This window comes from Sceloporus undulatus, chromosome 4, assembly GCF_019175285.1.
Source record: "Sceloporus undulatus isolate JIND9_A2432 ecotype Alabama chromosome 4, SceUnd_v1.1, whole genome shotgun sequence".
NCBI lineage: Eukaryota > Metazoa > Chordata > Lepidosauria > Squamata > Phrynosomatidae > Sceloporus > Sceloporus undulatus.
The window spans coordinates 173968970-173995908 of record NC_056525.1 but is presented as its reverse complement, the minus strand read 5'-3'; the positions used below and the strand labels follow the sequence as shown (position 1 = coordinate 173995908).

At 38.2% G+C, this 26939-nt stretch overlaps 1 protein-coding gene across 11 annotated transcripts in view; it reads left to right on the top strand.

Annotated features, from left to right (window-relative positions):
- KIF13A (kinesin family member 13A) overlaps nt 1–26939 on the top strand; it is a 100931-nt gene that overhangs the window by 67223 nt on the left and 6769 nt on the right. For 3 of the 11 annotated variants that reach the window (XM_042462247.1, XM_042462246.1, XM_042462248.1), the window contains exons 23-37: nt 2737–2888; nt 3499–3631; nt 3733–3879; nt 6986–7030; nt 9251–9350; nt 9648–9774; nt 10546–10601; nt 11022–11146; nt 12037–12213; nt 12369–12461; nt 12613–12765; nt 13730–13807; nt 14659–14703; nt 19463–19574; nt 21215–21363. In XM_042462247.1, coding sequence (XP_042318181.1) covers nt 2737–2888; nt 3499–3631; nt 3733–3879; nt 6986–7030; nt 9251–9350; nt 9648–9774; nt 10546–10601; nt 11022–11146; nt 12037–12213; nt 12369–12461; nt 12613–12765; nt 13730–13807; nt 14659–14703; nt 19463–19574; nt 21215–21363 — 1692 coding nt within the window. Of the gene's footprint in view, nt 1–2736; nt 2889–3498; nt 3632–3732; nt 3880–6985; nt 7031–9250; nt 9351–9647; nt 9775–10545; nt 10602–11021; nt 11147–12036; nt 12214–12368; nt 12462–12612; nt 12766–13729; nt 13808–14658; nt 14704–19462; nt 19575–21214; nt 21364–21784; nt 21890–26939 lie in introns of those variants that run through there. The other 8 variants (XM_042462242.1, XM_042462243.1, XM_042462244.1 and 5 more) reach the window with 5 other exon arrangements.

Genomic DNA, 26939 nt, shown 5'->3' with positions numbered 1-26939 from the left:
CAAAAAATTGGTGGAGAGGCAAGGAGCTTTCACTGCCTCTGCCAGACTCTGGGGAAGTGTAGCAGTGTAAAGTGTAAAGACCAGACTCTCAATTTTCTAGCATGGACATCAAGGGCCAGTTCAGCAGCTTCAGTGTAATAGAGCCCATATATAGAGAGCTGTGTTAGGATCTTCTGTTTTATTTACACATGACCTAAGAGGGTTTTGGTTTGTTATTTTTTGGTAGTTTTGTGATTTTGCAGTTCTGCAACTTCTTGTTATATTCTGGGCAGATGGTGCCTGTGTGTGTATAATACATTCACATTTTATATAGATCTGTATGTGTGTGTGGTGCATGTCTTCAAGTCATTTCCAACTTATGGCGACTCTAAGACCCTATCATGGGGTTTTCTTGGGAAGATTTGTTCAGAGGAGGTTTGGCATTGCCTTCCCCTGAGGCTGAGAGCATGTGCCTCTCACAAAGTCACACAGTGGGTTTTGTGGCTGAGCTGGGAATCAAACCTGATCTTCAGAGTCATAGCCCAATAGCTACCACTACAGGTAGCGATTTAGAATTCAAATTTTCCTCTTATGAATGCCTCATTTCCATCCCTCTTTGTTTTCTACCTGCTCAGTACACTAGTGAGCTTTTCTGCTATTTCTCATGGCAGGTAAAAGAAGGAGAAATCCAGAGTTGAAGGAAAGGACAAAGGCAGACTCCTGGGCAACATCCAGCCCTGCCACAGACTTAAGCTGGTGGTGGCAATAACCCAGGCTAATAGCCTCAAAGTGGGGATTCTCTCTTCCATTCAGAGGCAGAAGACAGGAAGGGTGGGGTGGGGTAGTAACCTTCCTTCTTGTTGCTTGTTTTGCTTGAAGGAAGAACATATAGCTGAAAGTGCCATCATTGTCAAAACCGTATTACAAGCGCTTTAGTCTAAAACCTCTTCAGTTCAACAATTGTACCACCATGTGCAATAGGCCCATCAGTGTCTTATACTCATATACTGGAATTATGTAACTTGCCACTAGTAATAAAGATCTGATCAGAGAAAAGAGTGAGTGGCGCAGTGGTTGCTGCGTCTGGGAACCGCAGCGGCCAAACCGCGCGATTCCTGGACACAACAAAAAAAGCCAAAAGTAGCGGCTTCTTTTTGCGCCACGGAAATTGCGCCCCAAAGCGCCAATGACACACTGGCGGCGTCATTTCCACCATGTGATGTGTGGACGCTAGGCGTCCACCACATCAAGATGGCAGTGCCTGTGTAGAACGGGTGCTGCCATTTTGTACGCGCTGAGCGCGTACTAGGGTTAGGGGCGTCCGGAAAGGACACCCCTTTCTAACCCTAGTACGTTCGCGGCACGTACTTTTTACCTGTTTGAAATGGGCCAGTGACTACCTTCATCTTTAGGGAAAGTAAACATCAATCCATCACTTTATTTGCATACCTGTTTTCCATATATACTGTAGATGCTGAAAGTGGTTCAGAATGGCTTAGTGTAAAAAATAGTACAATCCTATTCATATTTAATTCAATACCATTTTATAACAAATATGTGACAAAACAGTATCAAAATGCTAATTCTTGTGTGTACATGTATGCCATCAACTGGTTTTGCCAATTTCTTACCTACTTAAAAAATATAAAACACTCATGGTCCTTGATATTTTGTATGTGGTCTTTTAAGGAGTGTCAGAGAGGCAAGGCTAGTTGTGTCAGTCTCAGATGATTAATAGGAACAAGGTGAAACAATTTCTGCCCTAGATGGTAATCAGCAAGCAGCATCATTTCCTCATCTGTGGATGGTGGAAACAGCAAGAGCAGAATTAAATGTTTGAAAACTGGAGGAGGAGGAGGGACCAGTCCCACATGATGGTAAGGATGGGATTAAATTCCTTCTAGTAAGCAACAGATAAGAGTGTTCCTCTGGTGGAGGAAGTGGAAAAGCAGTATTTAACAAAAGTTTTCTCAAAGCTGTTATAGTTTAGTATGATAACATCAATATATAACAACAGTTAACTAACAGCAGGATCTGAAGCCAGTTAAAAGCATATTACAGTTAAAAGCAGCAAAAAGACATTCAATATTAACACACACATAATTTAGAAATGGCTATTTTCACAACATTTCTTGTCCTTAAAAACTGAGCTTAGTTCTTTTTTATAGTTGTCAGACATATAGTTAAAAAAATCACTAAGCAGATTTAAGAAGGAATGGCACCCATTGATAGTTTATTTAAGAAAAGAATGGGACACAGATTCTGTGATTGGTTTGGAATGAAATATATTAAATGATATAAATAATGACAAAAGAATTAGTAAAAACAAAAAGTACTGGATATAAACATGGAGTCAAAATAGATAACAAATTCTGAAGTAAGATAAGCAATAAAATAACAGGATAAATGAAGAGACCAGGAAGACTACCATGTTCTTTTAGGTTTTGTCTTGTTTTGTAATGTAATGTATGTTGTGTAATGTAATGTGAGTATAGTAAGTATATCATTCTGGTAAATTCATTCTTGTTTGTTTTTAAATTTTATGGAAAAACAATTAAAAAAGAAATCTGGGCAACATCGCTTGAAATCTTCATGGCACTGCATGATAATTAATATGAACTGATTTGTAGTATTACCTCTTTTCACTGGGACCTTTTATAACTCAGGAGGGTATATTAACAGAAATATCTTAAGCATCTAGTTGTTTGGTCTTTACCACAGAACTAATAAAATAAGAGTTGTTGTCTTGCTTTGTAGGATTATGTGGTGAATGTAACAGAAGAATTTCTGGAGTTCATTGCAGATGGAGCACTTGCCATTGAGGTTTGGGGTCACAGATGTGCTGGAAATGGCAGTTCTGTGTGGGAGGTGGATACTCTTCATGCAAAAACCAGGACCTTGAGAGACAGGTAACTCAGTATAGGTATACTCAGTATAAACACACTGCAGAAATAATCCAGTTTGTGACCACTTTAAAACTGCCCTGGCTCAGTGCTAGGGAATTCTGGGAGCTGTAGTTTTGTGAGACATTTAGCTTTCTCTGTCTGAGAACTCTGGTGCCACAATAAACTACAATTCCTAGGATTCCCTAGCACTGAACCAGGGCAGTTAAAGCAGTCACAAACGTGATTATTTCTTCAGTGTGTTTTGGACCATAATTTCATTCTTGTGGTATTGCAGTCTTGTGAAATCTCATTACAAGCAGCCTATTCATTGGGTAGGATGGTGTAGGTGTGTGAGTGGGGAGTTGAGAGATGGAAAATGTGTGTTTGTAGGAGTCTGAAATATAAGAGAGGCAGAGAAAAGGCCAGGAGATGGTGGTGGGAGCGGGAAAGGAATTGAAATAAGGCATCCTTTGTATGGTCTGCTGATTGGTTGATATGGGGCAGTGAGAGTTTTGTGTACATTAGAACTTTCCCACCAGTCAATTGAACTGAGTAAAAGAAATGCTTCTAGAAATTTTCCACTGAGGTGCTGAGAAGAACATTCCTGTTAATTTTATTTTTGGATTGTGTTTAGATGGAATGAAGTAATGCGCCGAATAGAAATGTGGGTTTCAATTCAAGAACTGAATGAAATGGGAGAATATATGGCCGTGGAGCTCCACCCAGCAAAGGATGTAAACACAGGAGGGGTTTTCCAGCTTAGACAGGTACAGTGGGTTTTTCTGTTCTTGGGTGGGGGTGACACGATACTACCATGCTAGTAAATGTTTACAATGATTTATGTTTTCTCCTCTGTGTATATAACCAGGGCCATTCTCGTAGAGTTCAGGTGGTGGTTAAACCGGTCCAACATTCAGGAACATTGCCACTTATGGTGGAAGCCATTCTGTCTGTCTCCATTGGCTGTGTAACTGCCAGATCAACCAAGCTGCAAAGAGGCTTGGACAGTTACCAGGTATGAACTTTACTTTGAATAACTGAATTATTGCAGTGTAGTATAGAAGTGTGATTTCTAAAAATACCTTGTCTGGAATCTGTATGTTCACTGTAAGTTATCCGTATAATATCAGAGCTAAAGTCAATATCATGTTGAATATCAAGTTGTAAGGATAAACATGAAGGGAACAAAGGGAAGGTTGTTAAAGAAAAAAAGAGAAGGAGCTGGAACTAGAAAGAGTTGAAGAAAGAGAGTAGAAGAAGAGGTTTAAGGAGGAGATAGGAAAGGAGACAGAAGAGAAAGGTAGAGAGAACTAAGAAAAGAAAGAAAAAGAGGGAGGTGGAAAGAAGGGAAAAGGGAAATAAAACAGATATGTAATGAAAAGGTAAAGTTGTATAAAGGTGATGGGAATAAGATATAAGGTTGGTAAAGGTTGCTATGGTTACAGAATTATTTGTATATTTATAAGATTTAGATATTTGTACATATGTAGATTTGTATGTATGTTTGTATGCTTATTTGTATTTTTTCAATAAAATTTTTTTAAAAATTAAAAAAAAAAAGAATTTCAGATGCCATAGACAAACAGATAGTTACTACTTTCCTCGTGCCATTTTTGTTGACCTTCCAGACACATCTGAGTGGCTTTTGTGAGAAAGAGAAAGCATGGTATTTAAATAGTGCCATGATGCTTGTTGGCAGCATTCTCCGTCACCTTAATTCTGTGCATTTTAAGCTATTCAGTGGGAACATGCAAAATTCTTTTATCAGTGGTCCAAAACACACTGCAGAAATCATGCAGGTTGAGACTGCTTTAACTGCCTTGGATCAGTCCTAGGAAGTCCTGAGAATTGTGGCACCAGAGCTCTTTGACAGAGAAGGCTAAATGTCTCACAATACTACAGTTCCCAAGTTAAACTGTCTCAAACTGGTTTATTTCTGCAGTTTGTTTTGGATCAATATGCCAGAAACTAGTACCAAATCTGTATTCATTTGCTACAGTTATTTCTTTTCTAGGGACTTATCAGGGACTGGCAACAAAAGACACTACTCTGGGTAGCAGTGCCTTAATTCTGATCCACTGGAATAAGATAGATGCATCTTAACCAGGGACTGTGCAGACCACATGGCGTGCAGTGTCACGGTGCTCCTCTGGTGCTGAGTCCGCACTACGAAGTGCCAAAGGAGCGCCGTAAAGCCGCAGCTATCATGCCCTTTCCAGGACGCAAAAACAAGACGCTTTTTGTGGCTCTTTTTTGTGCCCTGGAAAGGCCAGATCGGGGCCACAGCATGCGGTTGCCGTGGCCCTGATCTTGCTGTAAAAAGGATGGCTGGAGGCCGCTCCTTCGGAGCTGTCTGTACAGCCCCCCAGTGGTCTGGTTGAGCTGATCATTTAAACTATGGGTCAAGAGCCTGTGGCCTTCAGATGCTAGATTCCAGCTCCCAATAGCCCTGGCCCACATAATCAGGCATGATTAGAGATGCAGTTCAGGCACACCTGGAAGGTTGCAGGTCCCTTACCTCAATCAAGGCCATGTTTTAGATTGCAGTAAACTAGTGTTCTACATTATGGCCAAACTCTGAAAACTGTGGTTTGCTTTAACCAAAATAGTTAAAACAGGATCAAGCCATCATTACCTTTGTATTAATGAAAATAAAATAAGTGAGAGGATAGCCATGAATTTCATCTTGAACTTCTTAGAAGAAAAGTAGGATATCAATGTTCTGCCTTTCCACTGGTTCCACACTTATCTCAGTACCTAGCTCATCTTTCTCTAATTTACTTATGAGCATATTGTTTTGTATCGTAATGTTGCTGTATTTCCTAGGCTTTTAAAAAAATAATTTGGACAGAAAGCTACATTGAAATAAAAGGTTGATTTGCTTTGTTGTTTATGCTGTATTTGGAGATAGTATTATTTAATAGTAAAATAATATTTCATCATAACTAATCAAGATATCATCCAATGTGCCTTAAAAATTGATGGTGTTGTTTTGTTCATTGTCCAAGTTGCAGTGCCGAGTTTGAAACCAAAATTCCAACTTTGAGCTCACGGGGGCGGGGGGGGAGGGATAACACATAATTAAATTTGACAGTGTTTTTTGTTGTTGCATTGGTCAGTTTAAGTTGAAGTTCCAAACAGGGCTTCTTAGAAGCAAGGGGGAAGAGGCTGCCAGCAGGGAATAATTTTTAAAGGGCTAGAGAAAATCTTTGGGGCACTTCTGTTAAAATTTCTGATGCAGAAGGGAAAAAGTAAGTGACTAGAAAGCACTAAAGTATTAAAATTATCATTTCTGAGGCTAAAATAATGGCAGGAAAATGGGAGAAATCTCTCCGAAGTACTGCTGCTAAGACTTCTAGAGGTAAAAATGGTGAGAGAGCATGAAAAGTTAGGCACATAAACTGCTGGGGATATTGGGTATGGACAAAGCTCAGCTAAATAATTTTTTAAAAATTGCTAAAATTAAATATTTTATTTATCTTCAAACATTTTGGTCAAGCTAATGTAAAGTAGGTCCAACCGCATGAAGCAAGCACTATCTGGTTTGACAATGATAGCCTAGCTGTAGATTGCCTTGCTTAATGCAAGCATTATTGTGCACAAATTAAAAAAAAAATCCATCCATGTCTAGCCTCTTGGTTTGCGTGCATAATTTCATATACATATTTCCTAACAAATGATTGCACAGCATTTTGACAGTCCAGATTTACCTGCTCAGAGAGAACCAATCGTAGTCTCCCCATCACCCAGAGTATGTAATCACAGAATGTTACTGTTGTAAATAAGCACCAACAGAGGAAGGCTGACTATATTCTTAGGACTTCCTGGTAATGCCAAATAGCAAAAAACCTTAATTTTAAATTACTCATTTAAATAAGGGAGCACATTAGTCCAAACGAAGCCACAGGTTGACAAGGCATTGTCATAGGGGCCTTCGTATGTGCATCTTCTCTAATGTGCGAGAGAGAAGAGAGGCTTTGATGGTGAGCCACTAAGGTTAGATTTGGTGGATTTTTTTTTTAATCTAAGTTGTAGATTTGTGTATGTTCTTATTTGGGATGTGTTAGTAAGAAAAAAAATGCATGTTCTGTGTGTTTATAAAGTGTATTTTTTTCTACCAGAGAGGAGGAGGAGATGATGATGATGGTGATATGGATAGTTATCAGGTATTGCTGCTGTTGCTATCAAATCACATGGCATGGGGCACAGCTAATGCTAATTATCATCAACTCCAGAGGGCCTCCAAAAGAGCAGTACTACATGGAAAAATAGTTTTTGAAATGCCTCTGCTTTAAAAGGTCTAGGTCTCCTAATTTACAGAATGAGCCATTTCAATTAAATGTTACAGTATGTTGTGTTCTTTCATATGGCATCCCATTCTGTTGATATGTTGTGGGTAGCTGAATTGATTAAAGAACAGAAAATATTTTACCTCTCTTTCCATTAAAATGGCCCAATAAAATATAATAATAAAGTTAATACAAAAGATGGACAGTAGATAAAATTTCAGAAATTAAAAGAATTAAAAACTGTCGGCAACCTAACAGATGGAATGCTGGCCAGAAAAAGTGGTTTCCATGTCTTATTAGTGGAAGAGAGTCCTAGGAAGGACCTTTCTTACCTTGGATGCAACAGCAGAGACCAACATACTCAGAAACTTATGCAATGTGAGGGACATGAGTGACCTGGCAGAAAGGTTTTTATGTAACAAAAAAGATTTTATTTTCACATATGAATATAAGTTTTCAGCCCTGCGTGAAATTAGTGAATATTTTTATGTACCTGTCATCCAGAATTTGTTTGAAAGTTCTTTAAATCACAGTGTGCTATCTGTAGATACAAGTATGCTAAATATTTACTTGTATTGTTAAACAACTAATTTGAAAAGACTGGCCTGTTAACTTTGGTTCACTAATGAGAACAGCCTTAATACATATTTGCATTTTCACAGTAAAGCATCACATTTTGAAGGGGATTAAAACTTTTAAGAAACTGCAGAACTATCCAATGCAGACATCACTCCAAATAACTTAGCATAATTATTCCAGAAGATCAAACTTAGGTTCTTTTTTCAGTTCTCCAGTTTTGAATGAATTCCTGGTTATTTTATTTTTATTTATCTGTAGTTTTGCTGTGCTGCAATTACAGTATTACAGCATTCTGAAAGCAAAGGGAAGATCAGAGCTGTTTTCTTATGAACCCTCTTCAGCATTGACTCCAGCTAGTGTACCCCTTGTTCATTTAACAGAAGACCACTGAGGTTGCCGTGCAAGTGAATCCTGGGGAAGGGGAACAAATCATGCCCACACCACGTGGCAGAGCTCCAGACAAGCACCCAATATTGTAATGAATATTTGCACGAGAAATAGTAGCTCAACAATAGCATGGGAGGCCATTAATGGATTATTTTCAGTAAAAAAAAAGAAGAAGAAGAAGAAGAAGTGCTTCCCCTTTGTGTGATAAGCACTTTAGTCTACATGTGTTGATTGTTGTGTATCTTTAAATTCATATCTGGTCCAATAATGAATAGGAGAGTGTTTAAGCGGTTTGTGGATGAGTAGAGAGGAATCACTTTTGTACACTGACTGCAATTCTGCAGCCTTTCTTAGCCAGCACTCCTCCACTATGGGGGCTCTCATTTAGAAGTATCATTCCAGTATGAAGCTTGAGTGAGGGAAATGTGGCTTCAGGGGACCCACCATGGCTGAGAAATAGCAGAAAGGTGGGAAGGATTTGTATTTACTTGCCAAGAAGCTGGCCTGCACACATTTCGATATGATTATGGTAGATCTAGGTTTAAATACACAGTTCTGTTACTGTTAAAAGTAGATTGAGGCTAAATTAGTAACTAATTTGCTTCCAGCTATTCATATTGCTTCCTGATAATGTGTTATAGAAAATGGATTAAATATTTCTTATAGTATCAGGGAGCATGATTGCATGATGGGTTTTTGCTTGCATGAGAATGATTTAGTTTTCTGGTAGCATTTACTTATGATGGAATTTACACTGGTTGGAGGGTACTGTGTTGATAGCTCTATAATCGTTTTTGTTTCCATATGCTACTAAATGGTTTGTTGGCCACTGCTTTATTCTTTTGCTTAGATCAGCTTGTAAATCACAAATATACAATGGATGTCATTGACCTAACTATGGAGCAGCTGATGCAATACTACCTTTTCTTTCTTTTTGCTGTTTGCAAGTTGGGCAAGCTTACCTCTCTGGGTGATAAACTATTTAATGTAAATTAAACACTTCTGTATGTCAGCCATAAAACTATTCACTTACCTTCTCCCAATCAAAGCCAAAATTGTGTTAAATTAAATACATATATTATGATGGAAAGAATTTTGTATGTTTAGAAAAAAAATCTCTCTCTTCAATAGGAGGAAGACTTAAACTGTTTGAGAGAGAGGTGGTCTGAAGCACTAATAAAACGGAGAGAATACTTGGATGAACAGATTAAAAAAATCAGCAGTAAACAAGGTTGGTGACCCTTGTAGTTTTGTATCATTTGGAAGAATTTTGCTGTTAAAATGCATAGTATTGTGCTGGGATATTAAACATTTTAAATAACTTCTGGGATAATTAAAAAAACTATCCCTGAACTAATCTTGAAAGAAACATTTAGTGAGATAACTGTTCTGATATTTAGCTCATTAGAAAGTGAAAACTGGATATCCATCATTGCAGGAAAATTCATACTGAATCTATTAAAGCTGATTTGCATTTGTGGTGATCTAAAGCAGGCTGTATGCTGTATTTTTCCTTTTTATGTCATAGAAAAATTAGAAGATGATATAGAAAGAGAAGCAAGGCTTGTAGAACAATGGGTGGGATTAACAGAAGAAAGAAATGCTGTCCTGGTTCCAGCACCGGATAGTGGGATCCCAGGTGCACCTGCAAATTGGTGAGTGAAGAAAAATGCATTGAATTGCAATTAGTCTACATAACAATTTCAAGTGAATATTGTAACCACTTAGCAAAGTAGTAAATACCAAAAGGAAAGAGAAGCAACTGCAATGCTAAGTCCATGTATGCTTTTGTATATGTTGAAGTTTTTCAAACCACATCACCATAGTGCTGTGAAGAGAATTAGCAATATAGAATAATCTGAAATAAAAATTCACAATAAGATTTTTTGATTGTGTATTATACCATCTTGTTATAATTGAAGCATTCAATGTCCTTTGTGTATTAATATACTTACAAATTCCTTAATATTTTCTGTTCAGTGACTCCACATAATACAGATGGACAATATTCTGTATGGAAGATTGTAAAAAAATTAGCAAAATCTGGTTAAATTAATTTAGCTTGGGTTTCTTTTGAAAGCACTGTTTGCATAGTCCTTATCAAAGCTGCTAAGTCATTTTATCAACATCAACAAATTATGTTGAAACTTACAACGTGTAACTAATGTTATAATGAAGCAGATGCATACAGCATTTTATATTTGAGGCAGATAAAACTATTTTATGACTTTTAAAAAAAATCTCCACTCCCTATACTCTATGGTGAGACTGCAGAAGAAACGCTAAACATTGCAGCAGATCCCATTTGTTAATCTCCTGTATTGATGCAAGTTTAAATAACTCTTTTATTGGATTGCATTTTCCAGTAAAATAGCTGTACATATATGTGATTCATTATATTGATTGGGATGCTTCCTTATTGTTAGGATCCCACCATCTGGAATGGAAACACATGTCCCTGTACTTTTCCTTGATTTGAATGGTAAGTTGGAGTGAGCGCAAGGTTGAATTTGCACTGCAGTTTTTAAAAAAGTGTTAGGCCCCTAAATTTGAAGTGACTGCTTGAAAATTCAGGTTTTGCTTACTAAATATGTTGAGTAACACTTATTGATTGAATTATAGAGTTCTTTCCTAATGTAGAATGGAACATTCCAAAGTAAAGTCCAAACATGATAAACTAATCCTTACATAAAGCAAAGGGCCATAAATAAATAAAAATATTTATTAAATTATAAATAATACCTTTATTGAGCCAACTTGAGGGTCATAAAATAATTATGCAAGGTTTTGAAATCTTCATAATTTGTTTTACCTGTAGATTTTTTTTGCTGAACTCTATGGCAGATAGAATTCTTTAATGCTAGAACTTGCTGTCTTGTAACTTCCATTTTCTTTTTGTTAGCTGATGACCTCAGTGCCAATGAACACCTTATAGGTCCAAATGCATCAGGTGTTAATTCAATACTACCAAAGGAGCATGGAAGTCAATTCTTTTATCTGCCGATTATAAAACACAGTAAGGATGAGGTAAATTACCAATAGCTATTCCACACAGCATTTATGGTTACTGCATCCTATCATACAAGTATATAATTTGTATTCATATTGAATACATTTAATACTAGTTCAAGTTTCAGGCTTCAGATGTTTATTCTCTCCTTTATTTTTATGGAACAGTGTGTAAATTCTGTTCTTTTCCCACTTAACAAAGTGGCCATTGATTTGCTCTAATTCATGTTAGTTAACATATTTTCCTAAAGTAAAAATGAAATATTCATTACATGTATAAAAGTTTATACTTGAAAGTCTGATTTAAGTAGTTTGCTCAGTTGCTTATACTCTATTCTTCTGCTATACCTCTGTCACTGTTAGATATAAGTAACTTAATTCTCCCTGAATTAATTGGGTTAACTACAAGTGTGATTATGTCTGAATCTAGCCCATTATCCAAATTAAATCCAATGGAAATGAGAAAGAGGAGGAAGGGGAAGGGGGAAAGGAAGGGAGCAAAGATGATATAAAATGTTTATATACCACATATCATCTGGCAATGCCCTCGGGGCAGTTTCAATTTAATGGTTTTCAATGTGTGGATAGCTACCTCTTGTGTGTATTGGACGAAGAATCATCCTGCTGTCAAGTTTAAATAATCTCAGGTGCATTGTTGTGTAGGTGTATATTTGGTAAAGTAAAGATGAGTACTGCTGCATTCTTCTTCTGGACTTTTAGAGGACTCACTATAACCAACCCCCAATTTTAAAAAATGCTACAGAATTTTCAATGTAGCTGCTGCTTTTCTTTCGTTTGAAATATGTTAATGAAATTGGAAATTGTTTAGCCATTTCTGTATTTCAGATCTGTACTTGAGCAATTTAGATTAGTTTCCTTTTTCATATTTAACTGAATTGTGCTCTTAGGTTTCAGCCACTGCTGCCTGGGACTCTTCTGTGCATGATTCAGTGCACTTGAATAGGGTAACACCTCAGAACGAGAGAATCTACTTGATCGTGAAGATTATAGTACAGCTCAGTCATCCAGCTGCAATGGAACTCATGTTACGTAAAAGGATCGCTGCTAATATTTACAATAAACAGGTATTGGGCATAGTCGTGTAATTTAGGTGTGCTTTCAGCCTCACATACGCTGTATGTGATAAGGCATTTCATAAATATATATATTTTCCTAGCATTTTTAGATGCAAACATAGGCATGCTGTTTACTATGTGCTAATAAATGTCATTTTTCCTAGAGTTTTACCCAGAGTCTCAAACGAAGAATATCCATGAAGAATGTATGGTATGCCTGTGGTGTGACCTATGAAATTGTGTCAAATATACCAAAGGTAAATTTTACTTCATTTCAATTAAGAGATGCCATAAATGGAAATGGGAAAATTGAGAAAAACTCGCAAACTGCTTGCTCAAACTACTACTTGAGAAATTGAGTAGTGTTGTGGCTGTATATCAGTTTTATCCAGATAACTTTTTTTTTAGGCCACAGAAGAAATTGAGGATCGAGAGACTCTGGCTCTAATGGCAGCTAAGAATGAAAATGAGGGTACATCTGATGGTGAAACTTATATTGAGAAGTATACACGTGGCGTGTTACAGGTGGAAAATATTTTGAGTCTTGAACGACTAAGGCAGGTGAGTAAAACAAAGCTCCAGCCTGTTTTGTTTCATTGTAGTACAACTGTAGCTTTTAGAGCTGTCTCTTACTTCTTTTTATCTGCTTTTAGTCTTAGATGTAGTAGACAGAATTAATGTGTACTTGGTTTTACGACGAGGTTTTGTTATAATGTTCTGTCCATTGTTGTAATATTGCCTAAAACCTGGTTATGTAAAAAAGAAATTCAAAAGAGAGTACAGTCGGCCTTCCACTTTTGCGGGGGTTTGGGGTTCAAGACCCCAGCCAAAGTGGAAAAACTGTGAATAAGCAGGGGAAGTGAGAGGACCAATCATGCTCCTCCATGCCTTTCCTGATGTGATAGCTAGCTTCCTATAGCCTGCTATCCCACTGGGGAATGTGCGGGGGTGGTGGTGCAATCACTCCTCCTTTCCTTTCCCCAGTGGGATAGGTGGCTGTGGAAAGCCTGCTATCCCACCAGGGAAGGCACAGGGGCACTATTGGGATAACTGGCTGTGGGAAGCTGGCTATCGCACCGGTGAAGGGGTGGGGTTAATGCACGCACACCCTTCCTGGCTGCTCACTCCCTCCTAGGCTTTTTCTCCTGAGGGGAAAAGCCCAGCAGGGAGGAGGAGTGTGCGTGCACATAGCAAAGACCTTGCAAATAATTGAAACCATGAATGTCAAAGCCGCAAATGTCAAGGGCCTACTGTACTCTATAAATAAATGTACAGGAGGCCCTTACTAACCAAGGATTTGGTATCAGCGGATTTTAGCATCCGCAGACTGAAGTTATGAAACATTTAATTTCTTTCTTTTTTTTACCTCGCAGATATCAAGGGCCCACTGTAATGTGTGGATGCTCTTCCTACGGTGGGGCTTGTTTTTGAGTAGGAATGAATAGAATTGCACCTCATAGTTGCCTGCTTCTGTCACGGGAAATGTGTCCCTCTGTGTGTATTACCTTTTTCTGTCTTAAAACAGGCAGTCACCATCAAAGAAGCTCTTTCTACAAAGACTCGACACATACAGAGGAGTATTAGCACACCAAATGTTCACAATGTAAGATGGTCTTTCATGTTTATAGACAAATACATGGAGAGGCATTTTTAAAATAAGTGACCAGGTGCAGTGATGAAATCAATATTAGATTCCTATTTTCCATTTGTTGCAATCAACAGTAAAGGCATGAACTGGAAGAATAGTTTAAGTTAAAAATTAGAAAGGAATTTCTTTTAGCAGATTAAGTTGCTTTCTCAGCTGCTTACAGAATATAATGGGATATACAGTCAGCCCTTCTTATATCTTGTTTTGAGAGGGGCACTATGTATATATGCATGTATTTTAACTTGTTGTATGCCGCTTTGATTGCCTGGCAAAATGTGGGATAGAAATAATTTTTTTATTATTATTATTTATTACACAGAATTTTTAATAAACGGATTCAAGCATCCATGGTTTGAAAATGTTCAAAAAAAAGTATAAATTTCAAATATCAAACCTTGATTTTCCATTTTTTATAAGAGACACCATTTTGCTATGTCATTATATTTAATAGGACTTAAGCATCCATGGATTTTGTTATCCTCGGGGGATCTTGGAACCAAACCCCAGCGTATAACAAGGGTCCACTGTATATATTTATTTAATAAATAAATGAATAAAATAAATGAAATTGTTGCATATTGGTTGAATTTTTAATATATTCAGTAACCATTTGCCAGGTGTAACTGAGTTGTATACTTTCCAAAATGAAGATCGTCTGTGAATGTTAAGGTCTTGAGTGTTTGTTACCATGTTTCTCCTTATATGCTGAAACTGAACAAGACTGTGGTTTTCACATGCAGCCAAAACAATTAGTTATATCCTGATAGGATCAGTTTGGCTTACAACTATTCATTGTTGTATTTTAGGTTTCTTCTAGTCGATTAGATGTTTCTGGCTTTGATGAAGATAAGGTATGGAAATTCAGAAAACTTAATTGGGAACAACTGTAATCTTAGAAAGTATTTGAAGCTGTAGTACAATATAAATGCCTTTTCCTTAATCACTGGTATAAGAAAGATTATTTTTTGTCTTTAGCCATATATTACTTAATATTGTTTAGTATAGCAATGTAGAATTTGTTTCAGCATTACTAACAGGAAAATACTAAGTAACTTCTGTTCAGCAAGGTTGTTTTAATTCTGTATATGAAATCTTTTCAATTATTATTTTTGGTTGGCAGAAGGAAAGATAAATTAGGTTTGCCAGGATACTTATATGAAATTTATGAATTGCAAAAATTCCTAACAGTTTCTTCATTTTAATGAAAAAATAGTTGGGATTACTGATGTGTAATACCTAGTATCTACTGAATGAATATTTTTTGTTAAAAAAACATAATTGATGAAACAGGTTTAGTGAATGTGTTCATTCCCCCCAAGGACCATTCACAAAATCACAGATTTCCTGCCTTGTCAGAATGTTACACATGCTTTTATTTCAGGAGTATAGGTACTGCATTGGTACATATCCCCAAGCATCTTCAACTTGATGGGAAGGAGAAGAAATTTCCCAGTAGAAAAGGATAGATCATCTGAAACTTGGGTTGGTCGTCCCCATTTCATAGCAGGCAGGACAAGATTGAGGAGGGTCCTTCCACCATATCCACATTTGAGAGCAGCCCCCCTTTGTCTTCAGTCTTTTTCCACCTACTGCTCATGAAAGACAAAAAACTATCATGGAGCCCTGTTTTCATCAATTATCTTTTCTGCCAGTATATATATCTCCAGCTATACAGCCTGCCCCTTCATCCTTAGCCTTATCCTCCTCCTCTCTCACCCAGCCTCATTCCCTGCCACCCAGTGGGAGTGTGAACATCCAAGAAAGCCTTTGTCCATCAGGAAGCCAAGGAGAGAGAGCAGGAAACTGCCATGCTAAGCAGACAGCTCTTCCCCATGATAGACACAACACCAGTGGAAATGCCACTCCACACTAATAGGATGCAGGTGGTGAGGGAGGAACAGGCAGTCAGTCAGCAAAAAGCCCTTCCCCAGGCACAGTCAATAAATTGTACAGTCTACATCATGCAGTCAAGAGGACAAGTTGCAGGGTTCCTTAATGGCCACTCCTGTATCAGCACTGGTGTTCTTAGCAATTTTTTTGCAGGAATGGAAAAGACATGTTAAAAATCCCTGAAAATATAAGGGATGAAACTGCCCTAAAGAGGTCACACAAAGCACTGGCCTGTGCCATCAGGGCAATGGCATCAGTCTCAATCCTTGCACTGGACCAGAGAATTACTGAGAGAGGTGCCCCCTCATTGAAACCAGGGTCAGACAAACCAATTGTTAAAGGCTTCAGCTTACACAGTAGACAGAACCCTGGGTTGGTAGCCTTTCCCAGCAGTGAGCAGAGGCTGCCCCATCTGGAAACCAAAGAGGATCCAAATAACAACAGATGCCAGCCTGGGGTGCCCACTGGAAATGGAACAAGGAGAAGCAGTCTTACAGGATCAGCTAGTTAGAACTCAGAGCAACCAGGCTGGCGCTGCTAGCACTCATACACATGGGCAGAGAGAAGGCGGTTATGATCAGACAGACAACACCACAACAAAGGTCCATACAAATCATGAGGGGGGGGGGGGCTCATGCTCACATTCCCTAATGACAGAGGCCCAGATGCTTCTGTCCTGTGCAGAGGAAAACTTGTTGTCCCTGGAGGTGGAACATTCACAAGACTCCCTCAACTCGAGAGTGGACTGGCTGAGCCAGATGGACATCAAACAGCAAAGATCAGCCAAGAAAAAAACTATAGTCATCTGGGTGGCACCAGCATGACCAAGAGGGTGTGGTTTTCCGATGTCATCAATCTGACCCTGGGACACTCTGACTCATATGTCTGGATCTCCTAGCACAGGGACAGGTGCATCACCGTGATCCTGCATGGCTACCCCTACACATCTGGAGATTGATCACAGCATTCTGAGCAACAAGGGCTGTTCCCTTGCTAGTGATGCTAGTGGCAAGAAGACCATCCACCATCAGGGTATAAGAATAGAAATTCAGAGTGATCTATCAATGGTGCATGTGAAAACATGTAGACTGTCGGCACTTCTGAGTGGCATCACTGCTTGATTTCTTATAAGAAGGGATCGATCATGGGCTCAGACTGAACACCAGCAAAATGCAAGTCACAGCTATTGCATCCATTCTGCCACATAACCAAGCAGCAAAGGTGATATCACAGCCATAGGGTCATATCTTCATGAAGGGCATATCCAATTTGTCCCCACCAACAGCGCACCAGTTCCCCTCCTGGGATCTGCACATAGTGCTAAAGACACTGATAGTTCCCCTCTTTGAACCATTATTGGAGGCATCCTTGAAACACCTTATCTGGAAGGTGTTATTAATGATGGCCATCACCTTAGCACTCAAGGTCATGGAGTTGGGAGCACTGTTAATCAGAAGTGACCTGTTCACAATAAGGCCAGACTTTTTGGTGCTATGCCTGGACCCCACCTTCAATCTGAAGGTCAGTGAGAAGGAGGGTCCTTTAGCAAGCGTTCCAAGCCTCAAATTGTCTTCCCTGCCAGCATACCCTCCCTGTTGGGGTGGCTCTGGCAAGTCCTAAATTTCAGAATTTTCCATTATATCTACTGGGAAAAGGAACATCAGATCCTATGTATGAGATATTAATTTCTAGTAGATATAGACCAAACATCCTAACCACTCCTGAAATGCTGGCGGTACAAGAGGATTCTCTCAGGGACCAAAGCCAAAATCATGAAGTGAGAGATGATGCAAGCAACCTACCAAGGGGTGGCATGGCCAAGGGGTATTCACCTCCATTCCAGATCCCCACCATAGGTTGGCTAATTTCTCCTGTAAACTTTTACTTACTTTGTCTTGCCTGTGCGCCATTTCCCCTAATGTTGGGTCTTTATAAGTGACTGAAGACGGGGGGGGGGTTACGTGCTCATGTGGAAATGTGGGAGGACCCTCTTCAATCTTGTCCTGCCTGCTATGAGTGAAGAGGGAGGAGCAACCCAAGTTTCAAATTGTTTGATCCTTAAATACTGGAAATAACATTCCTGTTACACTTATGTTATAGGGAGATGTGAGAGAAGATTCAGAAAGGGATTAAAAAAAAAAAACAGTTAAAGACAACATACTGTACATTTGACACACAAGAGGTGGAACAGTAGAGGAAGAGAGGTTATGCTAGAATGAAAATGATAGAACTGAAATAAGAAGGAATGGCTCTAAAAAGATTTTCATAGACAGCCAAAATAAAGCTGCTTCGAGTCACAGTGGAGGTATGGTGTTTCAATGATGCATGCGTCCTAAGAGTCCAGTTGCACCAAAGCCACGCTCCACCCTTAAGGGGGAGCTTGCTTTGGTGCGGCTTCTGGAACTCTTAGGACGCATGCATCAGTGAAACACCATACCTCCACTGTGACTCGAAGCCGCTTTATTTTGGCTGTCTGTAACAGGCCACTCAAACTCTTCTGTTACTTTTTGGGTCTGGAAAAATAGCAGTCTGGGCAGGTCACAGCACTTCTGTTCAATTGAAGATGCTGTTGGGTGGGTAACCATACAAAATCATGTGGTGGAAACTGAATATATACATTGGCCAATAACATCTCCTGCCCCAAACCAAAAATTAGAGTTAGTCACTTCCCACTGTGTTTATCTTTAAGAAGTGGAGAGTGATGGTATGGAAATGTGAAAAGTTTGCTATACTACCAAGAAAGGAGCACTCTAAAATTGTTGTTGTTGTTGTTGTTGTTTGTATCCTGCCTTTCTACTGGTATAGGAACTCAAGGTGTCTAACACAATTTAAAACCGTATAAGTTAAAAAGCAATACAAAACATTAAAATGTAGGTACAAAGTTAAAAAAAAACAATTTCAAAAAGTTAAAAACATTACACATTGAAATTTAAAATATATTTAAAACTCTATACAAACGCTATACAAACCTTGCATAGCATTTAAAGCCCAACCTTTGTTAGTCTGAAAAAGCTTGCTGTCACAAAAATATTTTTATCTGCCACCGAAAGGAGAGCAGGGATGCTCTAGGATGGAAGGGAGTTCCTGAGCCTGGGATCAGCCACCAAGAAAACCCTCTCTCTTGTTCCAGCCAAACAAGACTGAAAGGGTGGTAGGACAGAGAGAAGGTCCTCTCCTGATGATCTCAGTGCTCTAGTGGGAAGATACTGTCCTTCAAATAACCTTTTAAAAATCACATGTATATGCAGATTTATTTATATAGATGGATGAATTACACATGCATTATTGCGTGCATGTTTATGCTACATACACTCTGATCAGGCAGTATTCTGATGCATGAAATTAAATGGATCTATCTGCTGGCTCAAAAAGAAAACAAAAAAAGTAAGCCAATAGTGGATAAGTAGTGACTTTTTCTGTACAAATTCTGTACAATTGCTATTACAAGGAGAAACAAATTTGTACACCCATAGAGAGTACTTGATAGTTTTGTAACAGAGATTGACAAAATAAAACTGCAATCCTAAACACATTTGCTATGGAGCAAGCTCTACCCAAGGTGCCTTGTGAAACATACTTTTCAGTAAACAAGCAAAATATTGCACTGCAAAGCATTCATGATATTATAAAAGGAAAGAGAGAATTGATTCTTAGAAAACAAAATACTGTCTTAGTTTGTGGCTTAACATGTTCCTGTTTTTATTTGGGTTATGACTTTAGGGCTGGTCAGAAGGTCATCTAGATGTATTAGAATGTTCTTCAAGTTACCAAGATGTATCATGTTATGGTACTTTACCGAGGGAATCACCACGCAGAAATAAGGATGTTGGCGGTAAGATTTTATTCTGTTTTAAGTAGGTCACTAAACATTTTTGAAATAGTGAAAACAGGATCAATGGTATAAATGAAATTTACCTCTAGATTTACTATCTTTAGACTCTTGGTGCATTTGTGCATGTGTAAAATACTCAGCCTGTGTTTTTAAAAAAACCATACAGGGTTTTAAAACAATCTGCTGGAGTTGTTTCTTTCACAGACACAGAGACATTCCTTTCTTTTTGATACCTTTGAAGGCCACTTTTTGATACCTGAGAAAGCCACTTCCAGTGCTAGAAAGCAATACTGAGCTAGGTGAACAAGTTAATAGAGGGCTGCTTCCTTGGTTCCATAAACTATCTCCTGTGGGATGGATAATGCAAAGAAAGTTATATGTGCATACATTCTTATTAGAACTGGCTACTTCACAGATATTTCTGGCTTCCCAGGTGGATTTCCCCCCCTCCCTTTAATAAGAAAATACCAGCAGTTCCAAATTGGCCAAATCTTTAAATTAATAAATCTAGTTTTAAGATTCAAATTCTTAGTATAGAAATTTGGCTGCTTTTGGTTGCAGGTAGGTTGATCAAACTATTTAAAAAATACATTATTCCATCAGTGGACTTGGCACTTAGCATAATAGGTTAAACTGAAAAATGATAATTTCTCTGAAGAGGTTACAAGGAACAAGACTGGAAAACTGGGAATAATAATATATGCAAATACATATTCATGAAAACAGACCTGAATAATTTCTCCACTCTGGAACCAGTTGTGGAATGCCTTCCCCATAGAGGCCTCATTGGCAGCAGTGCTAGGTCATTCTGGTGCCAAGTTAAAGCATAATTTCTTATTACATACTCTTGGACTAATGATTTCATAATTATCTTTACATATACATAGTTTAGAATGTCTTTTAACTTTTAAAATCTGTTTAATAGGTTCTTAGAAGGTTTCAGTCATTTTTACAGTTTTTTATATGAAATTAAACTGGTTTTATTGTAAATTGCAGAATTCTTACAATATAGAGTGGGTATTAGGTATTATTATTAATAATGATGTGGAGGAGGAGGAGGAGGAGTAAAATTAGTGGCAATTTAGTCAACACATGATAATTGATTGGCAAACTGACTTTAACACATTGTAGTCCATTTTTAATGCCCAGATTACTTATGATTAGTTATTTAAATTAATGGTAGTTTTGTAGGCTATCACAATAGACCAGTATTCTTTCTTGGTTATATTACGCTGCAACAGAAATGTAGTCCATGTGTTGGTGCAAGTAACAAGACTAACAACTGGTTAACAATTTTGAGACACAATGTTTGTTCCTTTTAGCTGTCTATGATGAATGCACATAGATTCAGATCAAAAATATGGGAAAATTTAAATACTGGATTTGCATAATTTGTGTCATCCCAACCTCAACTGCTATTTCTGAGCATAACAGCAACATCTTATCTTAGAGGTATGAACAAAATGACCACAAATGATTCAATTGGATGGCACATAAGGAACAAATGTGATTATTATCCTGTTATGATTTATCTTTTTTTTTTATAATTGATGTTTTATTTTTGCAATCTTATGTTAGAATAGCTAATCTTGTATGTGTGTGTATACGTATGTGTTTGTGTATATTTTTATTCTCCAAAGGTTATGTGTCGGAGAATCCACATCCCTCAACTGTCAGCCCATTTAAAGCATTTTCTCCACAGCCACCCAAGTTTTTCAAACCCTTAATGCCAGTAAAAGAAGAAAACAAAAAGACCTCTCTTGAAACTCGGCCTCTGCTTAGCAAAGAGGTAGGTAATTGTAATAAAACAATATTATATTTTCTGAATCTGGATACATTTCTGACCTTTGCCTTGCAGTTTTCATAGACATGGAGCATTTGAAATCCTGAATTACAGTTGTCCAACTTCTTGGTCTCTATTGGAATACCAGTTTTTTCCTCTTTTGGTAAACATTTCTCTGTGGAGTTTGTTTTTGCTTAAATGTGTGTCTGTGAAACATCTGTCCTAACTTGTCAATTTCTATTAAATTTGGAAAATGTTTCATATTTTCCACAAATTTTTTAAAGACACCAAAGCCTTGCAAAATGGATTTCTTTAGTTAAGGTGGGCCGTTCACCTTCCTTGCCTCAGTTGTTTTAATAAGATAACCACCTGACTTACTAACTTGTATGAGTTTGATGTGATGTCTTGTGTGTCTTAACCTTTGCAGAGCATGCCATCATCTCATGTACATAACACTGGTTGTGTTGTGCCCTCAGGAAGTAATGTCTGTAGCATGCCAGTAGAACCCAATAGCATGCATGAGGAGAAGATTGTAAGTGTTGCACCTGTTTCTATTGTAATGCCTGGTGGTGGTTTAGGCCCTTTCATGCTTTTATGCTAAACTGTAGTGGGGAAAACATGTGCATACAGTGTGCCTTACTACATACTGGCTTTTATGCATGTCACAAAATGCATATTTTAAAATCATTTATGTAATTTTGAGGGGTAAAGTTGGATCATATTCACTAGCAAGCATCAAATTTTTCTCCCTCTACCTTTCCCCCTGGTCAAAAATTGAAGTGTTAGCATTCACTAGTTTTACAGCACTTCTTCATTTGTAATCTGGATCATTTTTAGCTGAGTCAAGCTAAGAACATTCTAGATTACATATGAAAAAGTTCTGGAAAAGTAGTGAATGGTAATGCTTTAATTTTTCAGATGTTTAAAAAAAAGAGAAGAGAACAATGTATCCATTCTGTTGCACTCTTTAAACATTTGTTTTCCATCTGAAAATTGGAAAACAAATGTTTAAAGCATGAACCAGAATGGATATGTTGTTCTCTTTTATTTGAAACATCTGCCTCCCTTGGTTTCCTTGCCAGGGCAATCAACTTAATAAAATATACTGGGTAGATTTGCCTGCCTTGCTTTAAAGGAGAATCTCTTTTATTTGTAAAGAGGATTGAGGTTCAGGAAGGTTCCACTAATTCCACCAACAGCACTACCATGTCACCTACCATGTTGTACTGAAGGGTTCTCCAGCACACCAGAGTAACACTGGGGTGTTGTAGAGAGGGCAAGAGCTGCCATCAGATTTCTTAAAATGGGAGAATCCCATGAGCAAAACTGTGAATCAAACTTTTCAGCATTACTAATTGTGTTTCAACACAGGTTTGTCATCACAACACCAGCCAAAAAACCCCAGCCTTATTTGAATTGAACTTGGTTCTTCTAGACCAGGATTAGGCTGTTAGTAGTTTGGGGTACTAACTGGCTTCCTATGGGACCAGTGGGACCTTCCCCATTGTGTCCCTGGATTTTTAAAAAAGTTTTTTAAGATATGAAATCCACAAAAGGCCCCACCACACACACACACACACACACACACACACACACACACATCTTTTAAGAGTCATGAGAGTAACTTCACTGTGTTTTGATCCAACCTACGCTGTTTTATGTCTAGGAAAGGCCTTTTTACAGCCAAGATATAAAACTCAAGTCAACGTATAGTTGACTTCCTGGTTGAGAAGAGTCATCTTCCGGCCTTAAAACAACTGGGATGTGGGAGAGTAAAAACATCACAAAATTTTCTTCCATGCCCATTTTCCCACTCCTGCTCTAATCCATAGCATACAATTGTAATTTCCTACAGGTGGTTGAAATCAAGAACTATTTGAAATTTTTCACTAGTAATCTTGTGCTATTAACACCATTCTTTTCACTGAACTAATATCTTATCATAATTAATAGCATTTTTCTACTTACCAGTTGTGTATGTTAGTAACATGTCCTGTTGGGCAGCAATAGTCTTGATATCACCTTGTGATGAAATCCGTGTTTGTTTTTGAGAGGCAGCTGATATTATTGGCTTCTCAGTCAGAGATTGAATGAATGAATGAAAGAAACACAGGAGCTAGAATTGCTGTAAATGTAGCAAATTTAAGTCTTATTGCTTAAAAACAGGAACAACTCTTTATGAGGGAAGTTCTTCTTAAAATTAGTGGTGTAGTAGGCTTGTGTAAGCCTGCCCCTGTGATTTCTGAGCTTCAGCAGGAAATCCAAATATATCTGAATAATTTCTAGATTCTAATACTAGTTTAAGTTGTCTGCTGATACTTACACTGTCCTTTCTTTATTCTGATAAATCCAGTGAAATCTGATATGAACAGAAGAAGTTTTGCTATCACAATAATAATACTGAATTTACTAAAGCAAAAGACCATATTAGGCATGGTCTCAAGAAGAAAGAGTACTGGCAAGTCCTTTACTCTTCAGTAAAACAAAAACCATGTGCTAGGTGCTTGTAAATTTTCAGTGAAGCTACACAGTGAGAACCTTCTTCACAGATATATCCTGCATGATTCATTTTGTTTGCTTGTGACCTCACTTAAAACCTCCAGGAACAGCTGTGAGCATATGGTATAGTGAGTTTATGGACAATTTTTTGTACATATTTTGTAAGGTCTCTAGAAATAGATATAGTAACAGCAATACATTCTGCATGACTATATACTAATACATATTTCACTGTTATAAAAAATATGTGCAGAGAAAATATTGACAAGTTTCTATACTTTGCTCATGGACTTTAGGAATTGAAAAAGAAATTGGGTGATATCAGTATATAGATTATGTTCTTTGTAGATCTTAGAAAGAGCTATTTTAAGGTATAGAAAATGTGTGGACTGTGGAGTCAGGTACAAGTTTTTATTGTTCTGTACTTCTGACGTTGCCCAAAATTAATTTTTCTTTAGCTTTTATATTTTCTCCAAAAGGGTCCTTCAGAGTAGGAAAGGGTTAAGTCTGATAGTGAGCCCACATTACAGATTTTTGGCTTTAAGTCATAGAAATCAATTGTAACAAGTATGAGCGTATAGAAGTTCTGACCAGACAACCTCTAATTGCTCTTCAATACTTACCATTTTCCTCCCAAAACAGGACTTCTTGCTAGATCTATACTGTATGGCTTAGCTATCTGCCAAAATGACAGTTAAAATGCTTTTATATAAATTTAGATTAATACTGGCAGAAGTATCCTGGTTTACCTCAGGCCTCCTGTCCTCACCCTAGTGCTCAGTACTGTCTTTCTTTCTCTTTCCTCATCTGCTGATCCAGATTGGCTGCTCTTAACTATGAACCTGCTGTTCTTTTTCTCTCACAGATGTCTCTTCAGGTACTTTTTCTGATCCCTCAACCTCAGACTATCTTTTTCATTTCCCACCCTGGTGATAGTTTTCTTTTTCTCTTATTTTCTGCTCATTCTCTTTTTTCCAGTTCTCCCTCAATTCTAGAGATGTTTCTTGCCATTCTAGTGCACATTCAGTACCTTCCTCCCACTTTATTGGGCACCAGGATCCTCTCCTCCCCCCTACACTTTTTGTAAGAGTTTTTTTTTTTCCTATAAGAGTTTGAAGGCCCTGGAGAAGGAAACAGAAGTCACACACATGTGTTGTTTTCACTACATACCTCTGGTCCACATGGAGTTCTATAGAGCCTTTCTGCAAAAAATGATTATGCCAGGTTTGAGTACAGCTTCCCCTTTTATTGTTAGGAAAGGCTATCACCTAGTGACTGAGGATGGTATTGTAGGCTTAAATCAGTTTAAATTACTAAATGAATCAATCCTTTTAAAAGACAGGCAACCCTCAAGATCATCAAAAGCTGTTTGCCTTCATAGGGAACCCAACAAGTGACAGGTAGTAATTTCTGGTCACTTAGAAGTAATATTTGACAGTTGGGGAGAGCAAGACAGCATTGAGGGGCAAAACCCTGATTCCCTAGTGGACACTTTTGGCCAGAAAAGTTTTTTTCAGCCCATTTAAAAAAATAAATACATTCAGGCTTGGGAAGGTTTGTGGTTATCCATGGGACAAGGGCCATATGGGACTCCCACCCCTAGATTTCATGCAGTCTGTGGACTGTATGGTTCCTGCTGCTCTACTACATATACACTAAGACATAGAATTAAGCCCTCCCCTCACAGAATGGAGCTTTTCCACTGCTTCTCCCTCCCCGAAAATTGATCCTGAGGGGCATGGTTTCTGGGACAATAGAAGAGAGAATCACCAGAAACTGGATATCACTCATCCTTTGGTGAATGGAAGTACTTTGTGTTAACATATGCCTTAGATTCAAGCCATGGATTGCCTTTGTGTAATTGCCTCGTTATTATTACTGTGAAAGTAATTTAGATTGTATGTCAGTATGTCTGCTTGCAATGATGATGATGTATTACAAATAGCTTATTTAAAATATAGGGAACTTCTAAAAAGTCTGCCTGGTTTATACATGTGCAGTCCACCTTGTTTATTACTGTTACTACAACCTCGTTGACTTGCTTTAAAGTGGGTATATGTTTCAGTGAATAATTAGCCACTGAAGGAAGTGGAAGAAACTACACAGAGACTGATTTGGAAAGAATAGGCTAGGTTGGTGCTACTAAGTAGAAGTCTATAAACCAGTGCTGGTCTGTGAGCTATTGGATGCTGGTCTGCAGTGTTTCCAGGGAAATAAATAAATAAATAAACAATTGTAGCCAGTGGATGGAAATGTTGATGGGGGAACTCCTGCAAATCCACCACATTAGATAGTTTAAGAAGCACCAGGATAATTAATTCAAATACAAACTGAGATTGCAATTTAAGTAGCTTAACACAATAAAAGTTGTACTAGAAACTTGCAAAAAGAGTAAAAGCAACAAATTCATTGGTAGAATGTCATCTGTTCTGTATTCTGAGAGAACTAAAGGTCAGAGGACACTATATATGACACTGCATATTGTCAGATAAGGCTATATACAAATTGAATTCAACATAAAGGGAGTCATCTGTACCTCCATGGTAAGACATTACAAATCAATAATTCCATGAGAAAATAAGTTTCCTAGTGCCTGGTACACCTGTCAACATCCATAGTTTCAGGCTATGTTAGTAGCTTTTATTTAAAGTCATACTTTCACCATAAAGGTTCTCAGAGGCAGTGGTGTCACTAGGGGGATGCAGCCCTCACCGAGTAACATCACAGAAGAGGGGTGACACCTGTTTGGGCTCTCCTCTCATTGCACACCTTTTGGCTTACCATGGCATCTCTCCTGGCTTGCTGCAGTGGTAGAGGCATCCTTACGAGTAGACTTCTACTGCCGCAGCAAAGCAACAGACTGAGCGACCCTCTCCCATATTGCTGTGGGGGCAGAGGCTTCCTCGTGAGCAGACCTCTTCCACCACAGCAAAGGAGAGGGCCCAACAGACCCTTTTGGCCCCTCCCAGCAGCCTCCCCCCACCACACACACACTGAGTGACACTATTGCCCAGAGCAATTTACCATATATCAGTAGCAAGATATTCCCCAGGTTTACATGACACTCAAAAAAGAGATGGGAA